At 41.1% G+C, this 26,819-nt stretch overlaps 2 protein-coding genes across 13 annotated transcripts in view; one reads left to right on the plus strand and one right to left on the minus strand.

Moving 5' to 3' along the window:
• The window catches only part of FANCD2 (FA complementation group D2), a 71,762-nt gene that overhangs the window by 14,841 nt on the left and 30,102 nt on the right, over nt 1–26,819 (plus strand). For 8 of the 12 annotated variants that reach the window (XM_031009035.3, XM_055382921.2, XM_031009033.3 and 5 more), the window contains 17 exons: nt 673–760; nt 1,605–1,709; nt 2,096–2,196; nt 2,535–2,643; nt 2,880–2,915; nt 5,653–5,796; nt 6,989–7,123; nt 8,437–8,568; nt 11,132–11,242; nt 18,980–19,089; nt 20,827–20,887; nt 22,469–22,588; nt 23,029–23,102; nt 23,402–23,548; nt 24,070–24,170; nt 24,540–24,655; nt 25,891–25,999. In XM_031009035.3, the coding sequence (XP_030864895.2) occupies nt 673–760; nt 1,605–1,709; nt 2,096–2,196; nt 2,535–2,643; nt 2,880–2,915; nt 5,653–5,796; nt 6,989–7,123; nt 8,437–8,568; nt 11,132–11,242; nt 18,980–19,089; nt 20,827–20,887; nt 22,469–22,588; nt 23,029–23,102; nt 23,402–23,548; nt 24,070–24,170; nt 24,540–24,655; nt 25,891–25,999 (1,799 nt within the window). The remainder of the gene's footprint in view (nt 1–672; nt 761–1,604; nt 1,710–2,095; nt 2,197–2,534; nt 2,644–2,879; nt 2,916–5,652; nt 5,797–6,988; nt 7,124–8,436; nt 8,569–11,131; nt 11,243–18,979; nt 19,090–20,826; nt 20,888–22,468; nt 22,589–23,028; nt 23,103–23,401; nt 23,549–24,069; nt 24,171–24,539; nt 24,656–25,890; nt 26,000–26,819) is intronic. The other 4 variants (XM_055382928.2, XM_055382929.2, XM_055382931.2 and 1 more) reach the window with 2 other exon arrangements.
• On the minus strand, nt 16,640–16,979 carry LOC101146129 (cytochrome c, somatic-like). Its single transcript, XM_055382934.2, has one exon. It carries the CDS (start codon nt 16,977–16,979, stop codon nt 16,665–16,667), a length of 315 nt encoding a protein of 104 aa, XP_055238909.1. The 3' UTR covers nt 16,640–16,664.

Consider the following 26,819-nt stretch of genomic DNA (forward strand, 5'->3'; position numbering starts at 1 on the left):
GTTGGGCGGCTGAGGTGGGTGGGTCACTTGAGCCCAGGAGTTTGAGACCAGCCTGGGCAACATGGTGAAAAGCTGTCTTTCAAAAACATACAAAAATTAGGTGGGTGTGGTGGTACGCACTTATAATTCTAGCTACTCAGGAGGCTGAGATGGGAGGATCAATTGAGCGTGGAAGGTCGAAGCTACAGTGAGCTGTGATGACACCACTGTACTCAAGCCTGGGCATCAGAGTAAGACCCTGTCTCAAAAAGCAAAAAAAAAAAAAAAACAAAAAACAATCTATCACTGTCCTTCTCACTATGTTGTGCTCCTGTAGCACCACGTACATGTGTCTCTCATACTTATCACATTTCATTGTAAATGTTTTGGGTTTTCTTTTTCCTTTTTGCGGGGAAGGATACGTACCAAACTAAATAGTGATGTTCTCTGGGTAGTGGGGATTGTGATGGAAGGCTTCTTGTTTCTACTTTTATTATTTGAATTTTTATAATGAGCATGTATTATTTTTTGCAGTCAAAACAATTTTTAAAGAAACATACTATAAACGGTAATTTAATGGCAACTAAGTATGTCCTTTATTTTCATACTCTAATAAATGATTTTCTCAAGTCATTGTCTGCCCAGCGCTGTTCAAACCATTATACAACTTTTTTCTTTTTCTACCATTCACAGTGACCTACTGATAGAGAATACTTCACTCACTGTCCCAATCCTGGATGTCCTTTCAAGCCTCCGACTTGACCCAAACTTCCTATTGAAGGTAGAAAAGACTCAGCCTTCCAGAAACACAGCCAGCTTTCCAACCTCCCAGAACAAGTGTCAGTCAGTCATTGCCTTGGGAGTAATGAGTATTTCATTTTGAAACCATAGTGAATCACATTTGATATCTCTTTTTTTTTTCCCCTCAATGAGTTTCAGATGCTGTTCTATGGTAGAGTCACAGGTCTGTTTTTTTTTTTTTTGAGACGGAGTATCGCTCTGTCACCCAGGCTGGAGTGCAGTGGTGCAATCTCCGCTCACTGCAACCTCTGCCTACCAAGTTCAAGCAGTTCCCTGACTCAGCCTCCCAAGTAGCTGGGGTTACAGGCACCTGCCACCACTCCCGGCTAATTTTTGTATTTTTAGTAGAGGCGGGGTTTCACCATGTTGTCCAGGCTGGTCTTGAACTCTGGACCTTGTTTTCCACCCCCCTCGGCCTCCCAAAGTGCTGGGATTACAGGCTTGAGCCACCGTGCCCGGCCCACAGGTCTGTTTTTAAGCAGTAATTTTTGAGTGGAAATCTTCTATATTGTCTGAATCATACCTGCTTCCCATAGGAATAATACTTTTTATGCCTTACTGTAGCCAGTTGAGAATTTAGGCTCTAAATGTAAGATAATAGCTCTGTTTCACATTTATTGCCCGTCTATTTTTGATGAAGCTGTGGTATTAACAACTAAAAGATTCTAATTTGGGGAAAAATCTAAAATTTTGTTTTTCCCTAAATTATAAGTGGGAAGATGGAGTAAGAGAAGTGATTTTTTTCTAATTTTACCTAACAGTTCAGTACAAAGTTGAGGTAGTGACATGAAAACCTATTAAGTTTTTGTGCTTTTAATTTTTAGGTTCGCCAGTTGGTGATGGATAAGTTGTTGTCTATTAGATTGGAGGATTTACCTGTGATAATAAAGTTCATTCTTCATTCCATAACAGCCATGGATGCACTTGAGGTATGCTCTTATATCCCATCACACCTAGATAAAGCAACTTAAGTGCCAGTTGCTCTTCTCTGTCCCCAGACTAACTGAGAATACTGACTAATCCGGAGAGCATTCAGAGGAGAGAATGGAGCTATTCAACAGATTCATTGATCTATATAAGCTGCTATAAGTTACATTTACTCTTTCTGTGTAGTACCTCACAGAATTCTAAAATTTTGGGTATGATGTTCTATGACATTGCATTGGCTATTCTCATAACTCTATTTTTCAAAATGTCCAACATTTAAAATTTTTTCTTCCTCAGTCTTTCAGGAGATTGTCATGGTAGAGAGACTGGACTGTGCCTACCCACTATGAATGAGCAGAAAACCATAGCTAATATTTACTTTCTGCAGGTAATTTCTGAGCTTCGGGAGAAGTTGGATCTGCAGCATTGTGTTTTGCCATCACGGTTACAGGCTTCCCAAGTAAAGTTGAAAAGTAAAGGACGAGCAAGGTAAAGAGCTCATCCTCACACAGGATGTCACAATTTTCTGACATCCCACTGTCAGAGTTAGAGCTTAATACTACTACAAATGATACTATTATGACATTTACATCTAGTATTATATTGTTTTTCAAATTACATATATGTATGTGAGTATGTATGTGTTTATATATTTTCTTAGCCATTCAGATCAATCCCAGACAGACTACAGTGCATGTTTATTAGCCATCTTATACATGAGGTTGTCATTTGCTCCAGGGTACATGGCTACTAAGCAGGAACTCCGATCTTGTAAGTTCTTTTCTGGTGGGTAGAAGAGTAATTTTTTTCCTCTCTGCTACTTGTAGTTCCTCAGGAAATCAAGAAAGCAGCGGTCAGAACTGTATTATTCTCCTCTTTGATGTAATAAAGTCAGCTATTAGATATGAGAAAACCATTTCAGAAGCCTGGATTAAGGTGAGATCTTTGGAACTTTGATTATCAAGGAGGAAATGAGTGGCAGTTAGTGACAGATGTATAACTGAGGTAGATTGAAATAAAAATCTCAAAACTCATTCAAGTGGAAATGATAGCTGATGGTTGCCATATGGACACATTGGCTCTTAGATGAGATAACAGGGCATGCTGAATAAGGTGTAATGTGATTTGCTGATGTGTCATAATTTTTTTGTGACTCTCTCCTGTTTTTTCAGGCAATTGAAAACAGTGCCTCAGTGTCTGAACACAAGGTAATGTTCATGTACTGTGCATTTTCAGTATTGCAGACTTAAAAGTAATGACATTGGCTAGCTTGCCTTCCCACTTTCTTTCTTTCTCCTCCCTCCAGTCACTCTTCTCTCTCTTCCCTAGTTGCTCTAATAAACATTAGCTGTCTGGGGAAGATAATCTGAGGTGGCGACTGGCCAGATAGCCTGCCCCTACTCACTCTGGCTGTAAAATAAGCCTACAGTATCCACAAGGGGAAATACTAACAGTGTAAACAAGCACATCAAGGTGCAGTCAAAGAAGCCAGGTCCCCACTGATGAGATGAAGAAAATAACCACCTAAGTCTCAGGTCCTTATATCTGCCTAATTGCCCTTCCTTCCACCCAGCACCACTGTCAAGATAATGGCATTCCATGTGTTACTTTACTTTGCTCATGTAGACCTGACTAGAGTAAATCAGTCTGTCCACCGTCAAGGCAGTGGTACTGGATCTTATGTCTCTGTTAATTCTAGAAATACCTTCCATCAAAAAGCCAGATGATTGGCCGGGCGCGGTGGCTCACGCCTATAATCCCAGCACTTTGGGAGGCTGAGGCAAGCGGATCATCTGAGGTCAGGAGTTTGAGACCAGCCTGGCCAATGTAGCGAAACCCTGTCTCTACTAAAAATACAAAATAATTAGCCTGGCCTGGTGGCACACGCCCCTGCACTCCAGCCTGGGCGACAGTGCAAGACTCCATCTCAAAAGATAAAAAGCCAGATGATTGAGTTCCTTAGGTGCTGATTGGTTGCCTTTAAAGATTTTTCTTTGGTTGGAATCTGTTTTGTGGGATTTTTGTTAGTTTTGTTATCCAATTTTGGGATGACTATCTTAAAAGCTTTCATGATGCTGAATAAAGCAATGAAAATTCAGAATTTTTTGTGGTGAAAAATATCAAAGTACTCCAACACACTGTTTTTGGTTTTGGATAAACATAAATTTACCACTTTGGCTGCCTGCATACCTATTTTTACATATTTGTAATCATTGTATAAATATAATTTGTATTCTTACTTTTTTTCTTTTAACATTTTTTCTCCTGTCAAATATTTCAAGGTCTGCATTGTCTTCATTGTTATCTTTAATGACTGTATTCTGGTCTAATAACTCAATTTTGGTGTCCTAAGGAATGGGGCATTCAGTTAAGATAAGTAGTAAAATTTTTTTTGTTTTTTCTTTTTTGTCCTGCTTGCCTTTTTAACTGTTTTTTTTTTTTTTTTCCCCTGGAAGCATAGACTCAGGTTGCCCTGAATACACTCCCAATGTTTTCTCTTTTTTTGTTTTGTTTTGTTTTTCTTTTTCTTTCTTTCTTTTTTTTTTTTTGAGACGGGGTCTCACTCTGTCGCCTAGGCTGGACTGCAGTGGCGTGATCTCGGCTCACTGCAAGCTCCGCCTCCTGGGTTCACGCCATTCTCCCGCTTCAGCCTCCCAAGTAGCTGGGACTACAGGCACCCGCCACCATGCCCGGCTAATTTTTTGTATTTTTAGTGGAGATGGGGCTTCATCATGTTAGCCAGGATGGTCTCAATCTCCTGACCTCATGATCTGCCTGCCTTGGCCTCCCAAAGTGCTGGGATTATAGGCATGAGCCACCACGCCTAGCATGGCTTATTCTTTCTGATGACTGTGTAATATTCCAAAAATTAAAATTACTCCATCATAATTTATTGAACCTTTCCTGTACTGATGGGCATTTATAGTCTTTCCAACTTTTCACAAAGTAATTTTCCTTTTTTTTTTTTTTTTTTTTGAGACAAAGTCTTGCTCTGTCACCTAGGCTCGAGTGCAGTGGCTCGATCTCGGCTCACTGCAACCTCTGTCACCCGGGTTCAAGCGATTCTCCTGTCTCAGCTTCCCAAGTAGCTGGGATTACAGGTGTGTGCCACCTTGCCCGGCTAATTTATGTATTTTTAGTAGAGACGGGGTTTCAGCATCTTGGCCAGGCTGGTCTTGAACTCCTGACCTCGTGATCCACCCATCTCGGCCTCCCAAAGTGCTGGGATTACAGGCATGAGCCACCGCGCCCGGCCTAGTAATTTTCCTATTAATAGTGAAAATATATACTGTAGTTGGCAACAAATACACACTGGAGTTGGCAAGTGATTGAATCTTTTAATAAATGTCAAGATGTTCAGAGTTACTTCTGTAGTAATATCACTTTCATGCATATTGCTCTGTATTCTTTTTTTTTTTTTTCTTTTTTTTTTTTTGAGAATGGAATCTCGCTCTCTCACCCAGGCTGGAGTGCAGTGGCGCGATCTCGGCTCACTGCAAGCTCTGCCTCCCGGGTTCACGCCATTCTCCTGCCTCAGCCTCCCCAGCAGCTGGGACTATAGGTGCACACTGCCACACCCGGCTAATTTTTTGTATTTTTAGTAGAGACGGGGTTTCACAGTGTTAGTCAGGATGGTCTCGATCTCCTGACCTTGTGATCTGCCTGCCTTGGCCTCCCAAAGTGCTGGGATTACAGACATGAGCCACCGTGCCTGGCCTGCTCTGTATTCTTAAGGGGTACCGATGGTTAACAGTTGTGGCACTTTATTTATCTGAAAAATATTTCTGAGTTTTGTGAAAAGTGTAGATACTCCCAGGGGAGTGTATGGAACAAATGAGCATTATCCATTCTGTGTTTTAATTAGAGGAAAAGCTGCTGTTTCATTGTAGCAAATGTACTGATTTGTTAACTGTTTTTCTATTGTTGCATATTTATTGACAATAGGTGTTTGACCTGGTGATGCTTTTCATCATCTATAGCACCAATACTCAGACAAAGAAGTACATTGAAAGGGTGCTAAGAAATAAGATTCGATCAGGCTACATTCAAGAACAGCTGCTCCAGAGTACATTCTCTGTTCATTACTTAGTAAGTGTCAGAGACTATTGATTTTTAATCTAAAACAGAAAGCTTTACAGCTCTCATGTAAAATTTCATCTTATTTCAGTCCATTGTTCAAACCCATTGAGATTTTTGAATTTTATTTTTGCATTAATCATTTTAATTGCCTATCTCAATGCAGTTTGCAACTTTGACAAACTGGCCTTCCGTATCCTATTTAAGTAGCTTATAAAAACCTTGAGGGGGATAGGACCAGCCTGTAGAAACTAGTAGAAATGTAAATATGTACCTATTTGAACTATCACTCTTTAGCCATTCAAAACTGTGGACTTTAGGTGATAATTCCTCTGGAAATGTAAGTTATTCAAAGTGGAATTTTATAAGCTAGGAATAGTGTTTTGCCAGCTGAACGTTCAGGATATTAGCAGTATAGAACTTAGAAAACTGGATGGGCCAGTGGTTTGGGGTTTGGGTTAGGAGCTAATGAGAATACCTCGCTGGGTCTTAAATTTTATATTTAGGAATAGGTTTAACGGTTGTATTATTTTATCTTGCAGTTCGTTCTGTGTTTATTTCTGCCAATTATATATGTTTTGGGCTGTAATTTTCTAGATGCAGAAACCATATGTAATTTTTCATTGCATTTTCCCCAATAAAGCATTATACCCAGCTTAGTACTAAATATAAGATTTTTTTAAATTATGGTATCAACAAGGAAGCTATGTTTATTAACTGGTTATTTAGTCTGGGTCCATTAATGTCTATGTACATTGCATTATTGGTAGGTTATGATCACTTCTCTTCTTGATCTTCTTTTAAAAAAATCAGTTTAGTTAGCATTGAACCTTATAGACCTACTTCAAATTATAACCAAGGTGGAACATCCGTGGGGGTAGTGTGATTGCATGGGGAAACTGGGATTTAGAACATCTGGCCTCCAATCCCAAATTGAGCAGATAGGAATAATCTATTAGGCTTGTAATTTAACTTCTTTGAGCTTAAAGGTGAATTATTATCCAAACGTGGAATCCCATTGATGCTGAGAGTAATCTCAGAATGATGAAGGATTATTTTTGTGTAAAACAAAGATTAAGATTTCCTAAGTTAAAATGAGAGCTAGGGAGGAGAAGTCTGACATTCCAAAAGATAAGCAACTCTTAGGTTGGGTACTAACTGTTTCCTACAGCTTCTTTTCTCTCTCTACTCTTCCCCACTCAAGGTTCTTAAGGATATGTGTTCATCCGTTCTGTCGCTGGCTCAGAGTTTGCTTCACTCTCTAGACCAGAGTATAATTTCATTTGGCAGTCTCCTATACAAATATGCATTTAAGTTTTTTGACACATACTGCCAGCAGGTATGTTGAAACATTTATTTTGGCAAGGAGGGAACACGGAAAGGGAAAATAATCTGATGTTTATTTCTTGTTGGTTGGAACTCACTGAAGGGGAAGGAACTTTGAACTGGGTCTCAAGAAAGCTCAATTCTAGTCCCAGCCTTGATGAAAGGAAGAGACTTGACTGGTGGATCTAACTCTGTGTTCTGAGCTCTAAAATTCTCTGTCTGAAATTAAGATCCAGATCTAGTCCATTTCAAAACATGAGACACTTTTTTTTGTTTTGTTTTGAGACGGGGTTTTGCTCTTCATGCCCAGGCTGGAGTGCAGTGGTGCTATCTCGGCCTTCGCCTCCTGGGTTCAAGCGATTCTCCTGTCTCAGCTTCCTAAGTAGCTGTGATTACAGGCACACACCACCACGCCCGGCTAATTTTTTGTATTTTTAGTAGACACAGCGTTTCACCATGTTGGCCAGGCTGGTCTCGAACTCCTGACCTCAGGTGATCCGCCTGCCTCGGCCTCTCAAAGTGCTGGGATTATAGGCGTGAGCCATCGGGCCTGGCCGAGACACATTTTAATAGCATATATCCAGAGAGGGAGGACTGTATTTGTGGAAAATGTTTATGAAAGCAAGTAAAGAACAGTGTCTTATTTTGTATTTTTACATATATTCTTCCTATCATTAACAATGTTAAAACACATTTGAATGGAACTTTTAAAATGAAGATTTGTAAAAAAATTTTAAACATTTAAAGTAGAGCAATAGTTGTAGCTGACATGAGGTAGCTGTTGCAGTTGAGAATATAATTCTGTTATGACTATTATGGAGTGACAGTATAAAGGGAGAATGGCATCTAAGACATTTTTGAATCCTCTTAATGTCTTAGAGACACTATCATGATCCATGTTTGCTTTGGAAACATGCAAATCTAGCCTGTACTATATAGAGAAAACCTTTAAAGCTTTTAGCTCCTTGAGTGCCATCTTTTTGAGAAATTTCAACTGATCTTGTACAACCTCAACTTAAAGAGTAAAATTTAACCCATATGGGAAAAAGAAAGAGGAAAACTATGCCAAGGAGCAAAATCAGGAGGGCTTAGGTAGTGCTCACTGATAAAATATGGGAAATAGGTCAAGACGGGATGGTCGAGTTATACTGGCATATTCCTAAATCTCCTGAAGCCAAGATTAATGAAAACTAGATAATAGGTGATGGGATTGGGTTGATTGTGATTTTAACAAAGTAGAGATTGGAGAGGCCTTGGGGGTGAATCCCTTTAGAATGGCCATCCATATTTTGTTTTACATTGTCCTGTTGACTGTCCCCTGTATAGGAAGTGGTTGGTGCCTTAGTGACCCATATCTGCAGTGGGAATGAAGCTGAAGTTGATACTGCCTTAGATGTCCTTCTAGAGTTGGTAGTGTTAAACCCATCTGCTATGATGATGAATGCTGTCTTTGTAAAGGTATCTTATTGGCTTCTTGTACTTTAGATATTGAATACTATAATTGGTGGGAGGTGGTGGGAAGGAGGTGAGATGATGGGCAAGTAATATAAATAAAAAGTGACTATTCTATCTATGTGTTAATTCATTCAGCAAACTCTTCTTTATACCTAACCTACAGGCTAATCTCTATTCTGGGTGCTGTGAATGTAAAGTAGGCCCTTACCTTTGATGTTAAAGACTAAGACACATAAGCAAGTCACTATAAATACAACATGGTGAATTCTCTGGTAAAGTACTGTAGATATAACAGAGCAAGAATAATTAAATTTAGCCTGGGAAGCTGGAGAATTCTTCAAAGAGGCAATGTGAGTGATTGCTGAAGGATGGGAATGACTGACAAGAGAAAGTATGGGAAGTGCGTTCTAGGCAGAGAAGAGTTTGAGCAGAAGCAAACTGGTGCCCAAGTCAATGGTGTGACTGAGGAATGAGAAGCAAACAAGCATGACTGGAGAATAGGATATATATGGAGAGGAGTGATGGGAGGCGAGGCTGGTAAGACATAGGACAGGCCCATGTTGCAAAGAGTCTCAAATAACATGCTAAAGAGTTTCAACTTTATTTTCTAGACAATAAGGAGCTATTACTAGTTTTTACATAGAGTTGACCTAATCTACTCAGCGTTGAGAGATAACTCAGTAGGCTATATGATGGGTGGATTGGAGACTGCTGAAATGGTCTAAGGGAGTGAGAGTAAGGGCCGGATTTTGGTCACGGGAATGTAGAAGAAATTATGGCTTAAGAGACAATTTGGTGTTAGAATTAACATGACTTGGTGACTGTTAAGAATATGTGGCGGTCCAGGTGCGGTGGCTCATGCCTCTAATCCCAGCACTTTGGGAGGCCAAGGCGGGCAAATCACGAGGTCAGGAGATCAAGACCATCCTGCCTAACACGGTGAAACCCCGTCTCTACTAAAAATACAAAAATTAGCCGGACATCGTGGCGGTCGCCTGTAGTCCCAGCTACCCAGGAGGCTGAGGCAGGAGAATGGTGTGAACCCAGGAGGCGGAGCTTGCAGTGAGCCAAGATAACACCACTGCACTCCAGTCTGGGCGACAGAGCAAGACTCTGTCTCAGGAAAAAAAAAAAAAAAAAAAAAAAGGCTTAGAAGAGCACAGACATTTTGAGAAGGTTAAAGTTTAAGTGGCAGATGAAAGCAAATGTCCATAGAAGGAAAATGAGAAAACTGGAAGATTAATAATGTGAGCTTAAAGGATGTCAGGTAGCAAAAGCCCAGGAATGAGTTTCAAGAGTGAGGGATTGGCCGGGCACAGTGACTCATGCTTGTAATCCCAGCACTTTGGGAGGCCGAGGTGGACGGATCACCTGAGCTTGGGAGTTCGAATCAGCCTGACCAACATGGAGAAAGCCCTCCTCTACTAAAAATACAAAAATTACCCGGGCATTGTGGTGCATGCCTGTAATCCCAGCTACTCGGGAGGCTGAGGCAGGAGAATCACTTGAACCCAGGAGGTGGAGGTTGCAGTGAGCTGAGATCATGCCATCACACTCCAGCCTAGGTGCGAAGAGCGAAACTCTGTCAAAAAAAAAAGAGTGAGGGATTTATCTCCAGTGTTGGACACTGTAGAAGTTGAAGATGGAGCAGAGGCTATTGTCTTTGGCAATTAGGATACCTCTGGTAACCTCTGAGAGAACAGTGTTAATTGAATTATAAGGGTGGAAGCCAGAGAGCAGTAACTTGAAGACTTAGGGAATAGAGTCAATGTCGAGAAGCATCAAGGAGGAGAGAATAAAAAAAGTAGCTTGAGAAAGAAGCTGGTTGCGAGGGAGATATTTTTTAGATGAGGAGGTCTGAGATTGCTTGTAGGCTGAGAGAAAGGATTCAATAGAGAGGAAGAAATGGAGATTTTTAAAAATTAATTAAAAGTTTACAAAGCTGTTTTATTACTTTATCCTCAGACAAACCATGAAAGGTAGTATAGCTATTATTATCACCATGTTATAGATGAGAAAAGCTGAGGCATTTCCCAAGGTCACAAAGTAAATAGTTTCCTTGTGACTCCTTCCAGATCTGTAGAGAAGGGAGAAATAATTCATTGAGTAGAACCTGGGAAGGGATGATATGGCAAGGAATAGGGTAAAGACATAACTTTTGGTAGAATATTGTTTTCACTGAAAAAAAGGGAAAGGTGGAGGTAAAGAATACCGAGAACTGGGAGGTGCATTAGAATGACTAAGCAGTAGATGAGTAAAGCCCAGGATTGTGGTTCAGAGTGAAGAGGATAAAGAAAACTTTATGTTTCCTGATAGTTAGTTCCTAGTCTCTGATAATAAGAGATTTAGAAAGTTGTAAGAATTTTCTCAGTTTATATCCAGTCTATCAAACCTTTGGGCTCTGAGCATAGCTTTTAGAACTTGAGCTTTGAGCTTTTAAGGGAGCTAAAAAGTTTTAGATACCTGGCTATCTATGTGTGTCTCTTTTACAGGGATTTTAATTTTTTGAATTTTAAGGGAAAAATGTTAGCTGCTAGCCTCATTGTTGGCATCATTTTTTCCACAGGGCATTTTAGATTATCTGGATAACATATCCCCTCAGCAAATACGAAAACTCTTCTATGTTCTCAGCACACTGGCATTTAGCAAACAGAATGAAGCCAGCAGCCACATCCAGGTAAGAGGCAATATGTTGGGAAAGATTCTTTTTTTTTTTTTTGAGACGGAGTCTAGCTCTGTCTCCTAGACTGGAGTGCAGTTGGCACGATCTCAGCTCATTGCAACCTCTGCCTCCTGGGTTCAAGCGATTCTCCTGCCTCAGCCTCCCAAGTAGCTGGGACTACAGGCATGTGCCACCATACCCAGCTAATTTTTGTATTCTCCATCAAAAAGTGGGCGAAGGACATGAACAGACACTTCTCAAAAGAAGACATTTATGCAGCCAAAAAACACATGAAAAAGTGCTCACCATCACTGGCCATCAGAGAGATGCAAATCAAAACCACAGTGAGATACCATCTCACACCGGTTAGAGTGGCAATCATTAAAAAGTCAGGAAACAACAGGTGCTGGAGAGGATGTGGAGAAATAGGAACACTTTTACACTGTTGGTGGGACTGTAAACTAGTTCAACCATTGTGGAAGTCAGTGTGGCGATTCCTCAGGGATCTAGAACTAGAAATACCATTTGACCCAGCCATCCCATTACTGGGTATATACCCAAAGGACTATAAATCATGCTGCTATAAAGACACATGCACACGTATGTTTATTGTGGCACTATTCACAATAGCAAAGACTTGGAACCAACCCAAATGTCCAACAATGATAGACTGGATTAAGAAAATGTGGCACATATACACCATGGAATACTATGCAGCCATAAAAAATGATGAGTTCATGTCCTTTGTAGGGACATGGATGAAATTGGAAATCATCATTCGCAGTAAACTATTGCAAGAACAAAAAACCGCACACCGCATATTCTCAGTCACAGGTGGGAATTGAACAATGAGAACACATGGACGCAGGAAGGGGAACATCACACTCTGGGGACTGTTGTGGGGTTGGGGGAGGCGGGAGGGATAGCATTGGGAGATACACCTAATGCTAGATGACGAGTTAGTGGGTGCAGCACACCAGCATGGCACATGTATACATATGTAACTAACCTGCACATTGTGCACATGTACCCTAAAACTTACAGTATAATAATAATAAAATCAAATAAAATAGAATAAAATTAAAAAACATTTTTTTGTATTCTCAGTATTTTGTATTAATTTTAAAACTCTTGAAATTTGCTAGAAAAAAAAAAAACAAGCAAATGATAGATTTCCTAGTGTGTAGTAGTGGAAATGGAGTACATAGCCATAGTACTAGCATTTTTTTTTTCTTACCACAAATATTAAGTGCCTATTCTGTGCCAGGCACTGATATATTAGATCCTCTGCCCTCAAAAAGCTTTGTCTATTAGGGTAGAGATGGGTCTGTGATCAGCTAACCATGAAACTGTTCAGGTTCTGAGTGCAGTGGGGACACAGAATTGCCTTGTTTTCTAAGAAACATCTCCATCTAATGTGAACTTCACGTGGGCTTGCTTTTGGTTTGTGGACGCCATTCACTGAGAAAGCCAGGCTGTAATCCCAGCACTTTGGGAGGCCAAGGCAGGCGAATCACATGTGCCCTGGAGTTTGAGACCAGCCTGGGCACCATGGTGAAACCCCGTCTCTACAAAAACATAGAAAAATTAGCCAGGTGTGGTGGCACACAACTGTAATACTAGCTACTCAGGAGGCGGAGGTGGGAGGATCCATTGAGCCCAGGAAGTTGAGGCTACAGTGAGCCATGTTTGTGCCACTGCACTCCAGCCAGGGCAACAGAGTGAGACTCTATCTCAAAATAAATAAATAAATAAATAAAACGAAGAGATTAGATTGGAATCATAACTTGTAACTTGTTTGTATCTTTAGTGCTACCTTATGGCAGTAATTCATTCTGGACTGTGACTTTGAACAACCAGTGTATATATATATATACATATATATATATATATATACACACATATATACATATATATATATATACACATATATACATATATATATATATGTATATATATATATATTTTTTTTGAGATGGAGTCTCGCGCTGTCACCCAGGCTGGAGTGCAGTGGTGCAATCTCGGCTCCCTGCAAACTCCGCCTCCCGGGTTCACACCATTCTCCTGCTTCAGCCTCCCAAGTAGCTGGGACTACAGGCGCCCGCCACCACGCCCGGCTAATTTTTTGTATTTTTAGTAGAGACGGGGCTTCACCGTGTTAGCCAGGATGGTCTCGATCTCCTGACCTCATAATCCGCCAGCCTCGGCCTCCCAAAGTGCTGGGATTACAGGCGTGAGCCACCGCACCCGGCCACAACCATCATATTTTTTATCTTTTTTCCCCCCTTTCTTGGATCCCCAGTCAGCACATTTTTTTTAATTAAAAAAAAACTTTTGGACTAGGTAATATACATGTGTCATACAAAATTCAAAACATATAGAAGAGTATTCAGTGAAAAATAACTCTCACTTCTCAGTTCTGTAGGCACCTGGTTTGTCTCCCACAGGGGCAATCACTTTATAAGCTTCTGAGATGTTCTGAGAATTTACAAATTTGTGTTTACCTGTAGTTTCCTTTCCCTTCTTGTTCTACATCTTACCTTTTGCATTTAGCAGTTTATTTTGGAGATTGCTTCAAATCAGCAATATAAAGCTACTTCACTATTTTATTTTATTTTTGAATTTTGATAAAATATACATAACATAAAATAGACCGTTTAAGCTGTTTTTAAGGGTACAGTTTAGTAGCATTAAGTATATTTACAATGTTATACAACCATTGCCACTATCCATTTCTAGAACTTCCTGATCATCCCAAACAAACTTTGTACCCATTAGGCAATAATTTGCCATCTTCATCTCCCCACCCCCTAATAATCACTAATCACATTCTGTCTATGGATTTGTTCATTCTAGATGCCTCATATAAATGGAATCATACGATACGTATCCTTTTGTGTCTCGCTTATTTCACTTAGCATAATATTTTCAAGGTTCATGTAGGTTGTAGCATGCATCAGAACTTTATTCCCATTACAGCTATAATAATTCCATTCTTGGCCAGGCACAGTGGCTCACGCCTGTAATCCCAGCACTTTGGGAGGCTGAGGCGGGCAGATCATGAGGTCAGGAGATCGAGACCATCGTGGCTAACACGGTGAAACCCCGTCTTTACTAAAAATACAAAAAATTAGCTGGACGTGGTGGCAGGCGCCTATAGTCCCAGCTACTTGGGAGGCTGAAGCAGGAGAATGGCGTGAACCTGGGATACGGAGCTTGCAGTGAGCCGAGATCACGCCATTGCACTCCAGCCTGGGAGACAGAGCGAGACTCTGTCTCAAAAAAAAAAAATAAAATTAAAAAAATAAATAAATAATTCCATTCTTTGTTTTTGTTGTTGTTGTGTTTTATTTTGTTTTGTTGAGATGGAGTCTCACTCTGTCGCCCAGGCTTGAGTGCAATGGCACAATCTTGGCTTACCGCAACCTCTGCCTCCTGGGTTCAAGCAATTCTCTTGCCTCAGCCTCCTGAGTAGCTGGGAGTATAGGCACGCACCACCATGCCCGGCTGATTTTTGTATTTTTAGTAGAGATGGGATTTCGCCATGTTAGCCAGGCTGGTCTTAAACTCCTCACCTCAGGTGATCCGCCTGCCTGGGCCTCCCAAAGTGCTAGGACTACAGGCGTGAGCCACTGCGCCCGGCCCCCATTCTTTGTTTATACCACATTTTGTTTATCCATTCATCCACTGATGGACACTTGGGTTGTTTCCACCTTTTGGCCATTTGAATAATGTTGCTGTGACCATTGGTTTACAAATATTTGTTTGAGTCCCTGTTTTCAGTTCTTTAGGGTGTATATCTAAGAGTGGAATTGCTGGATCATATGGTGACCATGTGTTTACCATTTTGAGGAACCACCAAACTGCTTTCCATAGCAGCTGCATAATTTTACATTCCCACCAACAATGTATGTAGGTTCCAATTTCTCCATATCCTTGCCAACATGTATTTTCCTTTCTTAAAAATTTCTTTTGATTTTTATTAATTAATTTAAAAATTATTATTATTTTTAGATAGGGTCTTATTCTGTTACCCAAGCTGCAGTGCAGTGGTGTGATCATACTTCACTGCAGCCTGAAAATCCTGTGCTTAAGCAGTCTTCCCACCTCAGCCTCCTGAGTACCTGGGACTACAGGTACCTGCCACCTCGCCAGGCCCTATTTTTTAACTATAATCATTCTGATGAGTGCGAAGTGGTATCTCATTGTGGTTTGATTTGCATTTTCTAATGACTAATGATGTTAAGCATCTTTTCATGTACTTCTTGGCCATTTCTATATTTTTGTAGAAATGTCTATTCAAGTCCTTTACCCATTTTTGTTTGTTTTGTTTTTGAGATGGGGTCTCACTCTGTCACACACATTGGAGTGCAGTGGTGTTATCTTGGCTCACTGCAACCTCCAGCTCCCAGGCTCAAGCGATCCTCCCATGTCAGCCTCCTGAGTAGCTGGGACCATAGGTGTGCACCACCATGCCCAGCTAATTTTTTATAATTTTGGTAGACATTATGTTTTGTCATGTTACCCAGACTGGTTTGGAATGCTTGAGCTCAGGACATCCACCCACCTCTGCCTCCCAAAGTGCTGGCATTACAGGCATGAGCCACCGTGCTCAGCCCTTTGCCCATTTTTAAATTAGGTTTTTGTCGTTTTGAGGTATAGGAGTTATTTATATATTCTGGATATTGATCCCTTATCAGATATATGATTTGCAAATATTTTCTCCCATTCTATGGGTTTTCACTCCCTTGATAGTGTCCTTTGATGCACTAAAGTATTTAGTTTCAATAAAGTCAAATTTATCTATTTTTTTTTCTTTTTCTTTCTTTCTTTCTTTTTTTTTTTTTGAGTTGGAGTCTCACTCTGTCACTAGGCTGTAGTGCAGTGGCACAATCTCAGCTCACTCCAACCGCCGCCTCCCAGGTTCAAGTGATTCTCCTGCCTCAGCCTCCCGTGTAGCTGGGACTACGGGCATGCGGCACAACGCCCAGTTAATTTTTGTATTTTTAGTAGAGACGGGGTTTCACCATGTTGGCCAGGATGATCTCAATCTCTTGACCTCATAATCTGCCTGTCTCAGCGCCTCAAAGTGCTGTGATTACAGGCATGAGCTACTGCTCCCGGCCTCCATTAAGTTTTAAGATGGCACTCACCATCTTTGTGAAAAGTTGAACATTACTAACAAAGTCTAATCATATCTTTAGAAGGGGTAAACAGTGATACCATTTACTAAATTGGAATTACTATTAAAATGAAAAAAAAACTGCATATTCATTTAACCACAAGCCAGTCTTAGTTTTAAATGAGGACCACCCAACAAGATATCCTGTCAGTCATTCATGATCTGAATTCTGGTGTATGACATCTGTTAAAGTATGGTACACATAAAAAAGTCATGAGACATTTGTTTTGTAATAAATAAGGCAGTGACCAATTATTACTCATTAGTAGCTTTTTTGAGATAAGCTATCAAGTTTGCCCTTTCTGCCTTCTTAATTCCGGCAAAGATCATTTTTCTTCCAGGGATGTACTTCTTGGGATTCTCCAAATACTCCATCAGTGTATCCTCTCCCCAGGTGATGCCTTTATTCTTATTGGTGTCTGTGTGAGAGAATCCAGTGGCCTGACCTGTCTTCCACACGAAGAGACCGTGGAGATTAGGCCCACTCTTGTGCTTGTCTCCCTTTTCCACCGTGTGGCACTGGGCACACTTCTGAACAAAAATCTTCTTACCTTTCTCAACATCACCCATATATAATTCTGTTTTTCATCACTGGCGCCACGAAGGTTGCCACTCCAAAGCTGTACGACCCACTCTCTATCAATTTGTTTTCTTGTGTTGCTTGTCCTTTTGGTTGTCATGCTTAAGATACCATTGCCGAATCCAAGGTCATGAAAGTTTTCTTTTATTTTCTTCTAAGAGAAAGTTTTAGCTCTTAAATTTAGGTCTTTGATCCACTTTGTGTTAATTTTTGTATATAGTTTATTTTAATATTTTAAGGATTTAACTTCATTCTTTTGCACATGGATATCCAGTTTTTCCAGTGCCAATTTGTTGAGAAGATGGTCCTTTCACCATTGAAATTATTTTGGCACCCTTGTCAAAAATCAATTTGTCACATATATGAAGGCTTATCTTTGAACTCTGTATTCTATTTCATTGGTCTATATGTCTGTCCTTCTGCCATCACCACACTGTTTTGACTGCTGTAGCTTTGTATTAATATTGAAATCAGGAAGTGTGGGCCCTCCAACTTTGTTCTTTTTCAAGGTTTTGGCAGTTTGGGGTCCCTTGAAATTCCATGTGAATTGTGGTATGGATCTTTCTGTTTCTGCAAAACATGTTGTGGGACTTTGATAAGGATTGCACTGAATCACTTTGAATGGTATTAGCAATATTAAGTGTCTTCTAATCCATGAAGACAGTAGCTCTTTCCATTTACTTATGTCTTTAATGTTTTTCAGCAATGTTTATTTTATTATTTTATTTTATTTTGAGACAATGTCTGGCTCTGTCACCCAGGCTAGAGTACAGTGATGTGATCCTGGCTCACTGTGTTCTTGACTTCCCAGGCTCAGGTGATCCTCCCACCTCAGCCTTCCGAGTAGCCAGGACCACAGGCATGCACCACCACAGCTGGCTAATTTTTGTATTTTCTATAGAGATGAGGTTTTGCCATGTTACCCAGGCTGGTCTTGAACTCCTGGGTTCAAGCAGTCCAGCAGCCTCAGCCTCCCAAAGTGTTAGGATGACAGGTATGAGCTACTTCGCCCAGCCTTGCCTCCATGTTTAAATCTTTACCTGAGTATTTTATTCTAGTTCATTATTTTGGCTGAGCAGTGATCAACATGATGATAATTTTCATATCCTTATAGAAATAATAACAATAAAAGATATTATTATTGAATGTCTATCATGTGCTAGGCACTGTTCTAGAAGTTTTTTATAATTTATCTCTAATCCTTAAAACAACCTTCTCCATTTCGGGCCAGGCACGTAATCACACCTGTAATCCCAGCACTTTGGGAGGCCAAGACAGGCGGATCACGAGGTCAGGAGATTGAGACCATCCTGGCTAACATGGTGAAACCCCGTCTCTACTAAAAATACAAAAAATTATCCGGGCGTGGTTGGTGGCGGGCACCTGTAGTCCCAGCTACTCGGGAGGCTGAGGCAGGAGAATGGCATGAAGCCGGGAGCTGGAGCTTGCAGTGAGCCAAGATGGCGCCACTGCACTCTAGCCTGGGCGACAGAGCGAGACTCCTTCTCAAAGAAAAAAATAAAAGTCCCCATTTCACAGATGTAAAAATTAAAACTTGGAGAGATGAATTGACTTGCTAAAGACACACAGGGCTGGGTATGGTGGTTCACACCTGTAATCCCAGCATTTTGGAAGGCCAAGGCTGGTGGATCACCTGAGATCAGGAGTTCATCAGCCTAGCCAACATGGTGAAACCCCATCTCTACTAAAAATACAAAATAAGCCGGGCATGATGGCGGGTGCCTGTAATCCCAGTTACCCAGGAGGCTGAGGCAGGAGAATCGTTTGAACCTGGGAGGCAGAGGTTGCAGTGAGCCGAGATTGCCCCTTTGCACTCTAGCCTAGGCAACAAGAACTAAAGTCCGTCTCAAAAAAAAAACAGTTAGTAAACGATAAAAGCCTTTATAGTCTAGCTATATGGCTCGATATCCATACCTTCTTTTGCTGTGCCATTCCAGCATTTTCATCTTTCTTCATCATCTCATTGCAGGATGACATGCACTTGGTGATAAGAAAGCAGCTCTCTAGCACCGTATTCAAGTACAAGCTCATTGGGATTATTGGTGCTGTGACCATGGCTGGCATCATGGCGGCAGACAGGTACACGTGGAGATTCTGACTTCTGTGGTTTAAGATCAGTTAATCTTGCTAACTAACAAAGTGTTACATCTCATAGACATCATTTTAGCAGAAGTTACAACTATAAATGAGCAAATGTGTTTTGCTACTTTTCCATGTTCCCTTCTAATCGTGACTGTATATATTACCATGTATATGTTTTGCTGGAATGTAATCCTAGCCATTACAGTCTGTGGTTAAAAATTAAGGATTGCCTAGAGGTAAAATTCTAGAAATCTTTGCACAAAATGGGAACCCTGATTCTTTTAGAATGCATTTTTCTTTATCTGCTCCTGATATAGGCACTAGACAATGCAGGTGTCTACATTGCTGTGTCATTCCTGTCGGGAACTTTATACATTTGGTACACATAATATCTTGTGTATTTCCCCTCACCTTGTTCCTTGAGGCCCCATTTGTAGAATCTAAAGAAATATCTGTTTGGGGGCTTGATAAGATGTTGCCATTACAAACCGACATTGGATTTCAGTTCATGCTCCTTGGAATTTATTTTCTGAGACATCAGGAGACATCTTTAGAATCAACGTTGTGGAATCCTAATTAGGGAAAAGGAGTCACAATGGTGGGAGCAAAGAAAGCAAAGACAAAGTATGTAAGTCTGCCTTTTTTCATGGTGCAGGACATGCAGCCCTCCTGCACCCAACTTAATCACCAGACACCTGCAAGTTAGCTCACTGCAACTTTGGCATTATCAGTACTGCACAAAGCCCTCTTTGGCATACAGCATACATCATAAATACTACTGTATAAATCCCCAGCAAGCCGTTGTTTCCTTGCAGTCAGCTCCTCTATTGCTGGCTGCCCAGTGCTTTCTTGCAACGTATTTTTATACTTTCTCTAAGAAATCTGCCTTTCTTTACCTACAACTGTCTTAGTAAATTCTCCCTCTAACCCCACCCCAACTGCCACCGGCTCAGATAGTCATCACTCCCCTGTGACACACATTAATAATGGGAAGAGGTTGCAGAGTGTACTGGTTAAGAGTTCAGTCAGTGAAGCCATACTGCTTGCCCAGGGTCAGATTCTGGCTCCATTGTTTATTAGCTGAATTACCTTGGATAAGTTACTTTATCTCTCTGCCTTTGTAGACTCACATCAGCAATAAGGATAATAATAGGATTTACCTCATAGAGTCATTGAGAACATTAAAGGGTTAGAACAATGTTTAGTACATAATATGCACTAATTAAGTGCTTCCTCTAATTATTGCTAATTTGCCCTTAAAAAATATGTATGAAAAAGAAAAAAATATATAGGATAACCATGCTTTGCTCTAATCTGTATTTTGTATGGACAAAATAAATACTCTTCAGTGCCTTCATGCACTTTTATCTTTACCCTACCCTAGGGAAGTCAGAATTCTTAAACTTATTGGCAGTTGTTACAAAATATTACAAAAGTGAAATTAAAATTCTGTGTTTTTACCAAACACCGCATGTTCTCACTCATAGGTGGGAATTGAACAATGAGAACACATGGACACAGGAAGGGGAACATCACACACCGGGGACTGTTGTGGGGTGGGGGAGGGGGGAGGGATGGCATTAGGAGATATACCTAATGCTAAATGATGAGTTAATGGGTGCAGCACACCAACATGGCACATGTATACATATGTAACAAACCTGCACGTTGTGCACGTGTACCCTAAAACTTAAAGTATAATAATAATTTTAAAAAAAAATTCTTTGTTTTTAGAAGTGAATCACCTAGTTTGACCCAAGAGAGAGCCAACCTGAGCGATGAGCAGTGCACCCAGGTGAGTTCTTTTTTTTCTTTCTTTTTCCTGTCTTTTTTTTTTTTTTTTAGAGAGTCTCGCTCTGTCACCCAACCTGCAGTGCAGTGGCAAGATCTCGGCTCACTGCAACCTCCACCTCTCAGGTTCAAGTGATTCTCCTGCCTCAGCCTCCAGAGTAGCTGGGATTACAGGCGCGCACCACCACACCCGGCTAATTTTTTATGTTTTTGGTAGAGACGAGGTTTCACCATGTTGGCCCCGCTGGTCCTGAATTCCTGAACTCAAGTGATCCACCTGCCTCGGCCTCCCAAAGTGCTGGGAGTACAGGCGTGAGCCACCTCGCCCGGCCGAGTTCTTATAATGTGATTGGATATGTTTATGAGTAACTGAGGAATTGCTTCTAGTCACTGTCAGTTCATCAGAAAGTGCTTCTTTTGAAAAAGAAGTTTTCCTGAACTCCTACTTCTGTGGTTTTCTGACACTTGGAAACTACTGGCTTGGGTAGCGTTTATTTTTATGTTTATTTATTTATTTATTTTTAGATGGAGTCTCAACTCTGTCGCCAAGGCTGGAGTGCGGTGGTGCCTCCCGGGTTCAAGCGATTCTCCTGCCTCAGCCTCCCAAGTAGCTGGGATCACAGGCATGCACCACCATGCCCAGCTAAATTTGTATTTTTAGTAGAGACGGGGTTTCACCATGTCGGGGGTTCGCTGTGTTGCAAGGCTGGTCTCAAACTCCTGATCTCAGGTGATCTGCCCCCATCAGCCTCCCAAAGCACTGGGATTACAGATGTGAGCCACCACTCCTGGGCCAGTTGCATTTATTTCTATATCCATTTAATCTCTCTAATTAAATTATAAAGTCTTAGCAAGAAAGATATGCCATGTTTATGGAATAACACTTTGGTTGAAGCATGGGGACAAATAAGTACATAATTGGAAAGTGGGACATAAAGCTAGTTCAGGCAGGGCACGGTGGCTTGCGACTATAATCCTAGCACTTTGGGAGGCCAAGGCAGGAGGATCACTTGAGGTCAGGAGTTTGAGACCAGCCTGGCCAACATGGTGAAATCCCATCTCTAATAAAAGTACAAAAAAATTAGCTGGACATGGTGGCAGGCGCCTGTAGTCCCAGCTACTCAGGAGGCTGGAGCAAGAGAATTGCTTGAATCCGGGAAGTGGAGGTTGCAGTGAGCCGAGATCACACTACCATACTCCAGCCTGGATGACAGAGCAAGGCTCCATCTCAAAAGAAAAAAAGAAAAAGCTAGTTGAGAGAGAAAACAGAGAGCCTTGCGTGTAAAGCAATACATTTTTATTTCATTCTTTAGGCAGAGGTATTCCTTAAGGGTTTCTTAGCATGGAAATGGCAAAATCAAAGCTTTACTTTAGAAAAATTAATCTGGCTGCAGTGTCTGGCAGATTGGAAAAGGGATGATATCAGAAAGAGACAGACGGGTCAGAACATTCAGGAAAACTTCAAATGAGACATAGAGCTTTGCCAGTAAAATCAGAAAGTGAAAAGACAGTCTTGAATGGGGCGAGTGGAGTTTGGGAAAGATTGGCAGCCCAAGGTTTAAACCATTCTTCCTCTTTGCTCCAGGTGACCTCCTTGTTGCAGTTGGTTCATTCCTGCAGTGAGCAGTCTCCTCAGGCCTCTGCACTTTACTATGATGAATTTGCCAACCTGATCCAACGTGAAAAGCTGGATCCAAAAGCCCTGGTAAAGCCAATTGTCTTTTCTTAAAGCAATAAAGCATGAGAGCTGCTTTACTACACTCTTCAAGTCTTTCTGTTGCAGTGTGAAAATAGATCATCCTGTGACCTCTCCTAAATTCTAACTGGGAAAGGCTTTTCTGCCCTACCCTGCCTCACGGCTCTTCTCTGAGGCCTCCTTCACTTAATAACAATCACAATAGTAAAGAAGAGATGGACTTTGTTAATAATGATGGCTATTATCTGTCTGAGAGCCCTATTCTGTGCTGGGCCTTGTGCTAGGTGCTTTTCATGCACTCTCTCTTTTCTACTTCACAATAGTGAGATATTTATTATTACTTTCTTTTTAGAAATGAGGGAACTGAGACTTAGGTTAAGAGTAATTTATCTAGGGCTCTACAGCAAGTACACCCTGCACTGCCCTTTTTGTTTGTTTGCTTCCTGAAGGAATGGGTTGGGCATACCATCTGTAATGATTTCCAGGATGCCTTCGTAGTGGACTCCTGTGTTGTTCCGGAAGGGTAGGTATTGTTTACCTGCTGGCTTGGTTGTACTGGTGAAGTTACATCAATTCTGTCAGTAGCTGATACAAACTTCAGAATACCCTTGACCTCAGCCACAGCTGTCCAGTCCCACAGCTTCTTTCCTCCCAACCCCAGCACCCCTGCACCCTTAGCTCCAAAATTCCTAAAAGGTTCACTGTTTGTTCTTCTAATTTCGCCCCATGATGTTGTGTTTGAAATTGGTTTGCTCTAGTGGTTTTCCCTGTAGCCTTGCGTATTCCTGAGCTGCAACATCAGATTCTGGTTTTTCTCTGCAGTGACTTTCCATTTCCTGTGAAAGCACTGTACGGACTGGAAGAATACGACACTCAGGATGGGATCGCCATAAACCTCCTGCCACTGCTGTTTTCTCAGGACTTTGCAAAAGATGGGGGTCTGGTGACTTCACAGGAATCAGGCCAAAAGTCAGTATAGTTTTCTTTTCTAAACCTGTTAGTGTTTTGAATGTTCATGGGGACCAAATTCCACAGTTCTTGGTGGGGAAGTTGAGTCAAAAAAGTTTCTCTCGAGACAAATGGTATTTGGAGAGGTTAGGGAGAATGGAGCAGATTCCTTGTTTTTTCTTGGATCCTTGGCTTGAGATTTATATTGCCTTGTGTGAGCCAGCAGATATTCTGAGATTACTTTCTGGCCAACGTGGTGAAACACCGTCTCTACTAAAAATACAAAAATTAGCCGGGCAGTGTGGCATGCACCTATAATCCCAACTACTCAGGAGGCTGAGGCAGGATAATTGCTTGAACCTGGGAGGCAGAGGTTGCAGTGAGCTGAGATCATGCCACTGCACTCCAGACTGGGCGACAGAGCAAGACTCTGTCTCAAAAAAAGAAGTTGTGCTCCCTGTGTATGTGGAGTAATATCTCCCTATGTACGTGGAGTAATACACCTATGAAGTGTGGTCTAGAAATTTATTTCTCCTTCTCAGATTGGTGTCTCCGCTGTGCCTGGCTCCGTATTTCCGGTTACTGAGACTTTGTGTGGAGAGACAGCATAACGGAAACTTGGAGGAGATTGATGGTCTACTAGGTATGGGATGAAGTCATCAGATCCTTTCTTCTTTATACTCTTCCTTTGGTAAACTTAGGAAAAGGGCAGATCAATACATGGTGTATGTGGGGAGGAATTTTCTAACTTCAGCAGAATAGTTTATCATTGGAATTCCAAAGACAAAATAGTACAAACAGAATCCCATTATGTTAACAAATCAATTGTTGCAAAAACTTTCTAGTTATATTTGTTGATTGCTATATGATATGCAAATATTTTAATCAGATCTTGGCCTTCTAATATGAGTTAAAGGGGAAAGTAAATAGCAAGGAGAACTAGCTCCAGAGGCAACCTCCAGGTTTTATTGGCTTGCACTAAAGGTAGTTGGAAATGTTTGTTCTCTCTCAGATTGTCCTATATTCCTAACTGACCTGGAGCCTGGAGAGAAGTTGGAGTCCATGTCTGCTAAAGAGCGTTCATTCATGTGTTCTCTCATATTTCTTACTCTCAACTGGTTCCGAGAGGTGAGCAGAGTTAATAGGATGTTTCACTTATTGTGCATAGTTTTTCTCAAAACTATTTTCTTAGTTCCCAGAAGACTCCCTAGAAGTCCTCACCAAGCACTAATCCCCGTGTGCTTCTCTAGCTGTTATGTCCCACCACTCCCCAGTTATATGAACCTCCTTAGGTAACCAAATGAGAATACTTAGAATTCACTTCACATTGCCCATGCTTTATTTTCTCCAAGCTGCCTTCTGCCTAGAATGACCTTCTCACCTTCTTCACTGTGGAACTACTGTTCATCCTAGCACAGGCATATGCCTACTGTTTTGATTCGGTGAGTGGTGGTAGTTTCCCTCCCATTAGAACATATTTGTGTTTGGTGATAATGACAATGATGGCAACATCTTATATCTCTACCTCACTGTCTTCCTCTCACATATTATTTCAGGAATGTTTGTGCACTTGAATGAGCTTATTTGATTACCACATCTCTATTATGATACGGGCAGGATAGCTATTGTCCTCATTTTACACATACGAATTTCAAGTATAGGGAGTTCAAAGTCATTAAAAATTTTTAAGTACTTACACTGTACCAAGTGCTGGACTCATTTCTTTATGAAGAAATACTTAGAAAGGTTAAAGACTCAGCCAAGGTCACACAGTAAGTAGCAGTGTAGAACTTGTTTCACCAAATTGTGTGCTCTCTGGCTATTCCACCTTGTAACATAACTAGTAATAAGTAAAACTAGGGTCACAAGCCTAATCTCCTTTGTTTTTTGTTTTTTTGAGACAGAGTCTTGCTCTGTCACCCAGGCTGGAGTGCGGTGGCTCAATCTCGGCTCACTGCAACCTCCGCCTCCCAGGTTCAGGCAATTCTCCTTCTTCAGCCTCCCTAGTAGCTGGGATTACAGATGTCTGCCACCATGCCCAGCTAATTTTTGTATTTTTGGTAGACATTGGCTTTCACCATGTTGGCCAGACTGGTCTCAAACTCCTGGCCTCAAGTGATCCTCCTGCCTCGGCCTCCCAAAGTGCTGGGATTACAGACATGAGCCACCGCGCCTGGCTGAATCTCCTATATTTTGGGCCAGAGATTTTTTTTCTCTATACCACGTTGCTGAGGACAGTTCTATTACAGACTAAACTCAAAGATCTTGCTTTTCATAGACATCTCTCAGCTCAGGATAAATAATATAAACAAGGTTAAAATCTGAACATTTGGAAGTATGAGAATGTAATTTGTACTTTGCAGATTGTAAATGCCTTCTGCCAGGAAACATCACCTGAGATGAAGGGGAAGGTGCTCACTCGGTTAAAGCACATTGTAGAATTGCAAATAATCCTGGAAAAGTACTTGGCAGGTAAGAGAAGTGTCCTATACTGGTAGTACTACTAGGCCAGTAGTGAGGCAATAAAGCACTTAGCTTTCCCTGATACCAAAACCAGACAAAGACACATCAAAAAAAGAAATCTCAGGCCAATATCCCTGATGAACATTGATACAAAAATCCTAACAAAATACTAGCAAACCTAATTCAGCAACACATTAAAAATATCAGCCGGGCACGAGGTGGCTCACGCCTGTAATCCTAGCACTTTGGGAAGCCAAGGCGGGTGGATCACTTGAGGTCAGGAATTTGAGACCAGCCTGGCCAACATGGTGAAACCCTGTTTGTACTAAACATACAAAAATTAGCCAGGCGTGGCTGTGGGCACCTGTAATCCCAGCTACTTGGGAGGCTGAGACAGGAGAATCGCTTGAACCTGGGAGGCGGAGGTTGCAGTGAGCCAAGATTGTGCCACTGCACTCCAGCCTGGGTGACAGAGCGAGACTCCCATCTCAAAAACAAACGAAAGATTATTCATCATGGCCAAATGGGATGATTTATCCCAGGGATGCAAGGATTGTTCAACATATGTAAATCAATGTGATACCTCCTATCAACAGAATGAAGGACAAAAACCACATGATATTTAAATTGATGCTTAAAAAAATTTTATAAAATTCAACATCCTTTCATCATAAAAAACCCTCAGAAAACTGGGTATAGATCCATAGCTACTATTAAACTGAACAGAGAAAAACTGAAAGCCTTTCCTCTAAGATCTGGAACAAGACAAGGATACCCACTTATATAATACCACTATTATACAATACAGTATTGGAAGTCCTAGCTTGAA

Source organism: Gorilla gorilla, chromosome 2, assembly GCF_029281585.2.
Source record: "Gorilla gorilla gorilla isolate KB3781 chromosome 2, NHGRI_mGorGor1-v2.1_pri, whole genome shotgun sequence".
Lineage (NCBI taxonomy): Eukaryota > Metazoa > Chordata > Mammalia > Primates > Hominidae > Gorilla > Gorilla gorilla.

Bases quoted from the DNA above. Each gene is read 5' to 3' on its own strand.
- LOC101146129 (XM_055382934.2), bottom strand. From the start codon at position 16,979: ATGGGTGATGTTGAGAAAGGTAAGAAGATTTTTGTTCAGAAGTGTGCC.